The sequence below is a fragment of the Salvia hispanica genome, chromosome 5, assembly GCF_023119035.1.
Source record: "Salvia hispanica cultivar TCC Black 2014 chromosome 5, UniMelb_Shisp_WGS_1.0, whole genome shotgun sequence".
NCBI lineage: Eukaryota > Viridiplantae > Streptophyta > Magnoliopsida > Lamiales > Lamiaceae > Salvia > Salvia hispanica.
This window is the reverse complement of record NC_062969.1, coordinates 22,602,263-22,611,600: the sequence shown is the minus strand read 5'-3', so window position 1 is coordinate 22,611,600 and position 9,338 is coordinate 22,602,263. Positions and strand designations below refer to the sequence as shown.

The window sequence follows — 9,338 nt, the reverse complement described above, 5'->3', positions numbered from 1 at the left end:
TTTTAATTTTAAGCTTTCTTTTATTTGTATTTCCTTACTTTTGTTAAATTATGTGTTTTGTTATGTTTTTTGTGTTCTGTCTACTGCGTTAGCATGCTAACTCACACTTAGCCTACTGCGTAGTCTAAGTGTGAGGAGTTTATATGTTTATATATCATGTTTTGTAAAAATTCTGCTTTGTTTTGTAAATCTATGTATATATCTGAAGCTCTCCCACTTATCCTATTGCATAGTCTAAGTGTGAGAAGTTTTTAGATATATTATGTGTTTGTTATAAATGTGTGTCTGTCATACTAGCCATTCTCAATTTTCACTTCACAGCCCGTATCTGGGGCAGACACTTGTGAAGTGAGAGGGGGGAGCAAATGGCCAGTATGGCATGTATATATGTGTTATTTGAGTCAGTGCATGTTAGTTTTTTTTAGGGTTTGTTTAGGTCTAGGAATTATGTGTTATGTTTTATGAATGGGCTTAAAACTCAACTGCCTCGAACTGACGGTGAGGGGAATTGAGGGAGATAAGGCATGCCGGAAAACAGAAACCACCCCCTCCAGTAACCCCTAGTCAGTATAGATGATGCAAGTATGAAGGAAAAACCTATCCCTTAGGTCAAACACGAAAGCCCTCTTAAAAGGTGAGCTAGAAACCCCAAAGTGGAACTGCTTTCCACTAAACACTGAAAAAAGAAGAGAGGCTACCACATGATGTCTAGGGCAAGGTGACCGCGTGTAGTAAACCCTGAAGGCAGTAGGAAACCCCCCTAAAAAAAAAAAAAAAAACCCTACCCTTAGAACCCCATTTTCTAACCTGATCTATACCCAGAAATGACCCATCAACCACTAGAACTGTGTGTGTGCAAGGCATAAGGCAATGAGGTAACTGCCCAGGAGGACATACAAAAGAAACCAGCCGAAGAAAAGAAAGACAAAGAAAGAAGGAGAAAATCAATCTGAAAATTTCCAGATCCAAAAAAATAGAAGAAGGTATAAGGGTGGCAAAGCCACAGGAAACTGAAGAAAATGGTCGCATACTTGACCACAAAAAGAGAAAGGAGGAAGAAGGAATAAGGGTGGCGAAGCCACAAGAAAGCTACTGACCAGTTGGAAGCCAATGTCAGAAATTGTCCAGCCGAAGAAGGAGCCTTAGCCAGAAGCCCGAATACACACAGTTCTTCCTCATCAAATAAGTAGTTAGTTTTTGAACCCTAGAGCCTTAGGGACAACTACCCCAAACATTACAAACCAATAGCCCCGTTACAAGCCTTAAAGACCTTCGGGAGCTGCACGTGAGATCTGAGTCCGAAACATCTGTGGTTTAGCATTGAGAGAAAACAGTCCTAACATCCCCTGTGAGGAATGAGTGACTGAGTGAACCCGAGTGTTTGGCCTAGGATTGGGTGATCCTGACAAGCAGATATACTGACTGGGGAAGAAAAGGGGGGCGGCGGAAGTTCAAGGCTGCCTAAGGCCGGATTGCACCTGATCTCGAGGGAAAGGGTGGTTGAGAATATAGCCTATTCTATGTGTTTAAGTTAACTATATGTTCTATGTGTTTGTGTAGTATTATGAACCTTGGTTACTGGTCAGTATGTCGTGAAATGCATGTATTATCTGCAAAACAGTTGCTCAAGTGTGCAGGATTAAAGGATCCAAGTCAGTAGGAGACGATTCAGGTGACGCAAGTGAAAAGGGCGCTAGAAGGGTGCAATACTGACCAGGATGCATGCCAGAGAAGAGACTCGAGATGGAGAAGAAAGATAGCTGGGATGATCATTAACAAGGGCAGAAAAGTCAAAACTTGAAGGAAGTCTACCCTAAAAGCAAGGGCAAGCCTCCCTATAAAATAAGCCACTTGGAGAGAGAGAAAAAGTTCGCCTTTAGAGTTGGTCCCTTAGAATTCTCTCGAGAAGATCAGTCCTTCAGCATAGTCCAACCTCTCGTTCCTCGCCACGGCTATGGTCACTTGACGTCCAATAATCTGCCGGAGAAGTCATCGATCCACCGTTCCAGCCAGTTGCCGTAGTAGCATAGCAGTATCATCGCCCGGTGTGGCCAAACAATCCTTATTTTGCTTTCTAGTTTAATCTTTACTTGTTTTCGTCGTTGGTTTTGTTGCAAACACTCATCACTGTTGCCTTTTGAAGTACTTTGTGAAGTTCCAACGTTTTAATTTTGAAGTTTCTATTTCGCATGTCGCTTTGGTTCGAGTTTGCTTCATTCTGCATAGGAAAGTTAGATCTAGTTGTTGCTTTTAATTTCTAAGTGCTTTCTTACCTGGAGTTGTCGATTTGAAGTTGTAGTTATGTTTAGTCAAATTTTCGTGCATGAGTTTCTGTTCTGCGCCGTGATCACCACCTTGCAGTAGAAGTAAAATTGCAGTTTCATCGTTTATTTTAAGTTTGAGCATTTTTAATCAATGGATCTTGAGTTTGAGGTTATGAATCTGAAGTTCAGTTATGGTGTTTGTGTTTATCTGATTTTTGTTAATGCTTGGTGAAGAAGAAAACGTCAAAATCAACTTTAGTTTGGACCACTTTACTTTTAAGTTACTTTTGCTTTTATTCCCCACTTTTCAGTTGTACTGTCCAGACCTATCAGAGAGCCACCCAGCCACCAGATATGCCTTGTAGTCTAAATTTCCTCTTTTAGTAACTGTCTACTTTTCATATGCCTCTGAGACACCTTGTCCCCTATTTCCATGAACACCACCACATGCCTGTTATTTTCACAACCACTAGTCAGTAGAGTGCCTCCTTTATTTCTTGCCTAGGTAAAATCTCAACCCAAGCATGGTAGCTAACCAAAAACACCCAGGAAAGTCACCGCAATTATCTAAACGTGTTCATCCTTGTGGGATTCGACCCTTACCTCCACTATACTAATCATTAGAAGTGGGTTGAGGAAAATTGTTTGAAGCCAGGTCTTGGTTGTCGTGCCAACGACTCAGCTGGGTCGGGAATCTCTTCCTGATCAGTTGGATACACTCCAAATTATATATGGAAACCGACTCATAGACTAACCAGACCGACCCCTTTCAACTAGTTAATACTCCATCCGGTCCATAAAAATATAGGTATATGATTCGAGAACAAAATTGTTAAGTAAGAAAGATGGGTAGAATGGTAGTTAAAATAGTGTCGTAGTCTCGTAGATAGTGAGATCTTTATTATTATTAGTATTTTAATGGTGGTATAAGTTGTAAATAGCTTAATTTACATGGATAATAAATTGGAATATACCTTTTATATAAATGAAAATGCTCATATTTTTATTAGATGGACGAAAAAAAAATGCAAATATTTTTTTAGGAGGGGGAGGTATATAGGTGGGCACAACATACGTAAAAATGATAAAGGTTAAGTGGTCTAGTGGTTGAAAGCTTCGTCTATTCAGTTGGAGACCAGAGCTCACTCCTGGTTGTGAATAAATATTTGATTTTTGACAACGAAGCGCGGCTCAATTGCTAAAAATTTTCCCCTCCAACCAATCGGTTTGGGGTTCGAATCATCATAGGGTAGATGAAATACCATTATTGATCCTTCTTTTAAAAATAAAAATAAAAAATTGAACCATGTATGCATCACATGGGTTGAGTTTGGGTTCAGGTTCGATTTGAATTCATGTCAGCTCGATCCGGTCCTGCGGGCCTGGCCCATATACACCTAACTGAATTTTAATCAATTATGTGTTTATGATATGTTAAGTCGAGGTCCAGCCCATATTTGGGACTCGTATCAAAGCTCATGAACTACCCAGAAATTACATAAATTTAAAACTAAAGAAGATCATTTCTCGTTTTCTGCTATCATCCAACAATTGCAAAGCAGTTTCGTCAATGCGTATCTTTTGCGCGTTTGATTAAATGATTTATGTTCTAACAAAATATCTGATTTCTACCATTGTCCATCTTTATCCATATATAAGGCAACAAGGGGTTATGGTCCCACATCAACTTTAACTATTTAACCATACCCTTTTCAGGGAAACTGCTTATTTATTTAGTATTATTTCATTTGTTAAGTTTTATTATTTTCAAATTTGCATAAAGTTATGTAATAGGAGTAGTACTATTATTGATTTAAGATAATAACATACTTCCTCCGTCTATAAAATTAGGAGACAAAAATAGAAGCGTCCTAAAAATGCAAAAGATTAAGATAATCTGCCCTCAACTTAAGAGCGCTTTCTTTTGCATCCTAAATTATTGTTATTTTTAAAAAATTTCAAATTCTAGAAATTGCATCTCAATTTTGTGTCCCTAAGAAATAAATTTTTTTTAGTGCATTCAACTAACTCATTTCACTCACATTTCATTTAAAACTACTGCATATATACAAGTGGAACCTATATTTCTCTATTTTTTTCCTATCCACCTTTTCTAAATATTATTAAAACTCTGTACCAGAGAGAAATGAGACTCATAATGATAAAGTGGGGTATAATAACTTCTTAAATTGCAATTGCAATTGCAGAATAAAGTTAAGAGTACAAATTTTTTAGTTCTATAGATGGGTAGATATATTATACTCATATTTATAATATCAACAAATTTTAATTCGAAGGTCCACCTTAGAGCATCTACATCCGTGCTCTTTAACATGAGCATGGATATGGGCCCGGATCCACTTTTATTCATATTTTATTCCCTGCGCTTAGGCAAGAGCACAACACCCATATCTATGCTCTTCCGCAAGGACAAATTCAAAAGTCCCACCATTCCATTATTTAATTTAAATACTTCAATTACTAAAACCATTTTTACAATATAAAAATATATTAAAATATTAAAATTACATAAATTAAATCCTAAAAAATCATAATTACATAATAAAAATCATAAAAAATAAAAATACATAATTAGAATCCTAAAAAATAAAAAATTACATAATTAAAATCCTATAAATTAAAAATTATATAATTAAAGGCTAAAAAATACCCCTGTGGAAGACTAGTCCTCTATCCGCAATGTTCTTTGTAGAGCCCGTATCATTGCAACATGTTGCTCGGGAGTCATCCGAGACCTTTCGGCCATATTGAGTTGTGCCACGAGGGGCCACAACGAGTTGGTGGGGGGTTGAGGTGGCACAAAGGGAGCGGGAGCGGGAGCGGGGGCAGGGGCAAATGGAGTCGTGGTGCGACGGCGGTTGGCCATCGCTTTCTTCCTTCCTTGCGGCCGGCGTTGGGAACTGCTCAGGCCGGTGTCGCGGCTACCCAAGTTAGTTGCGGCAAGCTGGCTAACCACCTCATCCTCGCCGGCGTCTGATAGGTCGACCTCGACCGTTTGCTGGAGGAGCTAGAGGAGGATGTTACTCCATCCTAATACTTCTGATGATGGCGCACCTCCGGCCAAGAGTTAAGGCGGCAGTGATGATGTCGAGCTCGCTGTTGCCGCTCCCCGCCGACCGCTCTTCCTGGAGGTAATTTAGGATTTCGTCGTTGGCTCTGAAATTGGCATTGCGCACCATAATATCATTGCGATGGTTCCATCCGGCCGATTTTCATTGTACCGACGAGTGACGCGCCACCAAAACTTATCCCCGCTTTGGTTCGTGCCAACATCCGGATATTCGGAGATAATCAAATAGGCTTTGAATAACTGCTCCATCTCCGCCGGAGTGTACGGGGTGCGGACACCACGAGTAGGAGTAGGAGTAGGAGTAGAGCCGCCGCTCCCTCCCGAGCCGGGTTCGGGTGCCCACCCGTATCGCCCATCGGGGTCATCTTGGTAGTCCACAGGGTAAGGCAGGTAGCCACCCGGAACTTGAAAACCTTGGGTTTGAGGAGGGGCCGAGAATTGCGTTTCCGGACTAGGGAATGGTTGTGAGCCGAACCATTTGTGGTTCCAACCGCGGGTGTCGTTGGAGGGGTGATCGCCGGACATTTTTTTTGTAAGAGTGAAAGATTGAGAATTGATGAGAGAATTTAGATGAGCATTGTGTAGAGTGGTTGAAAATTTTTTGTGTGGAAGTGGGGATATTTATAGGAAAATGTGAATTTCGGGGAAAAAAATTGAAAATTAAATTAAAAGTGGGGAGAAAACGGATTTAATTTATCGCGTGCCGCTAGCTTAGCCTGCTCAGCGGCACGGACGTGCTTGATGCATCGAGCAGCGTTGTGCCAGCGGCAGACAAAAGCGTGCCGCACCGTCGGCACGGACAGCATCCGTCCGCGCGAACACATGCAGATGCTCTTATATTTTTAAATCAGTTCTTTAATTAATTGTAGTAGGAGTATAATTTACATTGACTTTCACGGTGGAATTCTTATATAAAAAACTTAATGAATGAAAAACAATTACTACTAGTTATTAACATATGTAAAGATTATGATATACATGTACCCGATTCTTGATTTTGGATAGCTGGAGTGGGTTTTTGAGTATCCGAAAATATATCGGGTTGGATATTGAGTAGGTATTTCACACGATTTTTTAATTTGTGTACCCAATATTTTTTGGGGCGGGTAGCTATGAATACCCGTATTACATATGGTAAATAATAAATATGACTAGCTGACAAGAGTCATTTATGGGAGAACTCATCACGGTTGGGACCATGCATAGACCACACTCCACAATTCCACGAAACTTCACGGAATATTACGTTGCTCAGCCTATAAATATACCCCACAACACAAGCCTCTAGATCTACAACAAGCAGTGAAGAATATCCTACAACTTGAAAAAGAAAGCAAACGCACTCTTACATCTTACAAACTACAATAGTCGGGCCATCGGAAAAATAACCATTAATGACGACCACGGACGAGTCTGGGATGCGACAAATGCTCGAAGCGCCGATGCCGTTGATCGGCATGTACGTCGCTCTCGCCTCACTCGCTTGCGCCGTGGCAATCTTGGCCGATCTCATCCACGGCTTCCGCACCAAGAAGCGGTGGTTCCCCTCCAACTACATCTCCCTCAACGCCACCACCCTCGCCCTCCTCACCGTTGCTCTCAAGCTCCCCGTCGACCTCACCACCAACATGACCGCGCCACCGACCGCCTCGCCAAGATCAGCAGCCTCGCCCTCACCTCCACCGCCGTCGCCAACTTCATCCCGTCGCTCGGCTCCATGACCGACCGAGATATTCTGGTCAACGTCGCTGCGTTGACTATTCTGATCTTCACCGTCGTCACCGACTTCTGCGTACAGATCATCGGGACGTGGTCGTACCTCGACCACCGCCTTCTCTTGTGCCACGAGATCCTCGCCCTCGGCCTCATGGTCCTCCTTGTCTTCATCCTCGTCTCCACGGCAGTCATGGCGCTCACTGCGAGAAAATGCCTTGACACTAAATATAAGGAGAAGCACAACCGATCCGCGAGCGATGAATGTTCCGAGAACGAGGAGGAGGCGGTGGTTGAGAAGCTGAGTAATCTCTTGAGAAAGTGTTGGGTGATGGCGGAGACGAGTAACCCTCAGTTTGTGATTGCTCGCTCCTCCGCCTGCGCCTCTGCCGGCGTCATCTGCTTTGGAAACGCGCTTATCCTGGCTGAGGCTATTGTGCGTGCGCACAATAGCCTCAGCCAGACTGGTTCCAGCTACGGCTTCTCCACGAAATTGATTCTACTCGTGCAGGCCACCGGAGTGTATTTCGGCACGCTCTTGACTTCCTACCGATGGTTCACAGCCGTCCGATTCAGATGCTCTAGACGCCGAAGCTCGAGGATCCATTTGACAGTCGAGGATTACTGGATTAGGAAGCTACTAGACTGCCAGAATTCTCCAATTCATCCATTGATTAAGCACCAGAAATGCAGAAGATTTCTCTACAACGTGAGAAGATCCGTTGTATGTCTAATTATCAAAGCTCAAATCTGCGTTGTTCTGTTCAACAAGCTAGTATTAGCAATCTCATGCAGCTTCATCAACATTTTCCTCAAGACCACGGCGGACTCTGGCTGCGATTTATCACGAAACGTGAGGCCGCATTGTCTCCGCCTCGAGGGGGAGGCGGATTTGCCGAACTACATGCTTCGGAGCATCCCCACGCAGGTGAATAAAGTTCTAGAAGCATCTGTAAGGAAGAAGCCTACTAACCTAATCGAATTTATTCGCGATTCGACCTTCAGAGGCGTGGCGGAATATGACAGCTTCCTCGTTCCAAGCCTACACGGGAAAGAGCCGAAAAACTACTGGTCTCTCGCTGTATTCACACTGGCATCCATCGCCGTCGCGGTTCCTCACGTCGAGAGAAGCAAGGTCGATAAGCTGGTAGAAGTCGTAAGCGACGGCCTCTTCCTCGTGAAGAATGTGGAAGAGAGCTTTTACAGCGGCGAAGAGTGGGAGAACACAAGGAAGGCAGCTGATTTGTGGCTGAGAGTCGATCTATTTCGAAAATGGCAGGAAATCAACCTAGCTGAGGTCAGTGCGAGCAGTCCAAACTGTAAACACGCGCTGGAGAGGCTAGTGCGTCAAAGCAAAACAATCGCGTCTGTTTTGCTTACAGACGAGCCGGAATGCCCTATGTGCAACCCTGCGAACTGGGAGCCGAGCATCATCGCGGCGAACTCGATGTACAGGATCAGCACCACGATTTTGAACAGCTGTGATGAGGAGAACGCTATCGGAGATGGTGAGGAATTGTTTGATCAGTTGAGTGGGATGATCGCGGATGTTTTGGCGGCGTGTCTCACCAATTTAGGGCGGGTGATAGAGAACATGTGTCACCTGAAACCGATCGAGGAGAGAGAGAGAAGCGTGCGGCAGGCTGCTATTCTGTTGGGGAGAAGTGAAGAGATTCTCACTATTTCAGCCAATCGCGGTCTGCCAGCTGGATTGAATGCCGCTGCCGCTGCGTATGTTGAGGAATGGCGGGGTGCGATGAGCTCGGGCATGATGCCGCCGGAAACAGAGGAGATGAGTTCGTGTGCAACGAAGACGGAGATAGAGACGGAGATAGAGGTTATTAGTTCAAAGGCGACCACGCTGTCGGAATGGAGAGATGGCTGCAGCTCGAGTGGAGCTTGAAGGAGGATTATACGGGACCTCCATCAGCTAGGCTGAAGGAGGTAAATACACAGCAGGATGGTGAGATGGACGCCGACACCAATGTGTCGGCAGAGGAGGAGCAGCCAGAGCCGGCGCGGCGGGAACGATCGGAGCGTCCGCAGTCCAAGAGGCCATGGCGATATGGTGACTTTGTGTCACGTTAGAGCTGGAAGTTATTATTTATTTTGAGTCATTTAATTATTGTAGTAATTGCTTAGAATATTATATTTTTATTATATTTTTCGTTGAGTGCTCGTTAAGCTCCTTTTCGAGTTTTCTTCGTTGATTCTTTCCCGGGTCGTAGGTCGAATCAACCCTAGGGTCCTTAGATATAAAAACACGTGTA

The 9,338-nt window shown here is 43.5% G+C and overlaps 1 protein-coding gene across 1 annotated transcript; it reads left to right on the top strand.

The window, feature by feature from the left end:
* The first annotated feature begins 7,072 nt into the window (after positions 1 to 7,072).
* Positions 7,073 to 8,971, top strand: LOC125189659. The gene has a single exon (XM_048086914.1). The coding sequence runs from the start codon at positions 7,073 to 7,075 to the stop codon at positions 8,969 to 8,971; it is 1,899 nt and encodes a 632-aa protein (XP_047942871.1).
* The last annotated feature ends 367 nt before the right edge of the window (positions 8,972 to 9,338 follow it).

Coding starts and splice junctions, on each gene's coding strand:
- LOC125189659 (XM_048086914.1), top strand. CDS start 7,073: ATGACCGACCGAGATATTCTGGTCAACGTCGCTGCGTTGACTATTCTG.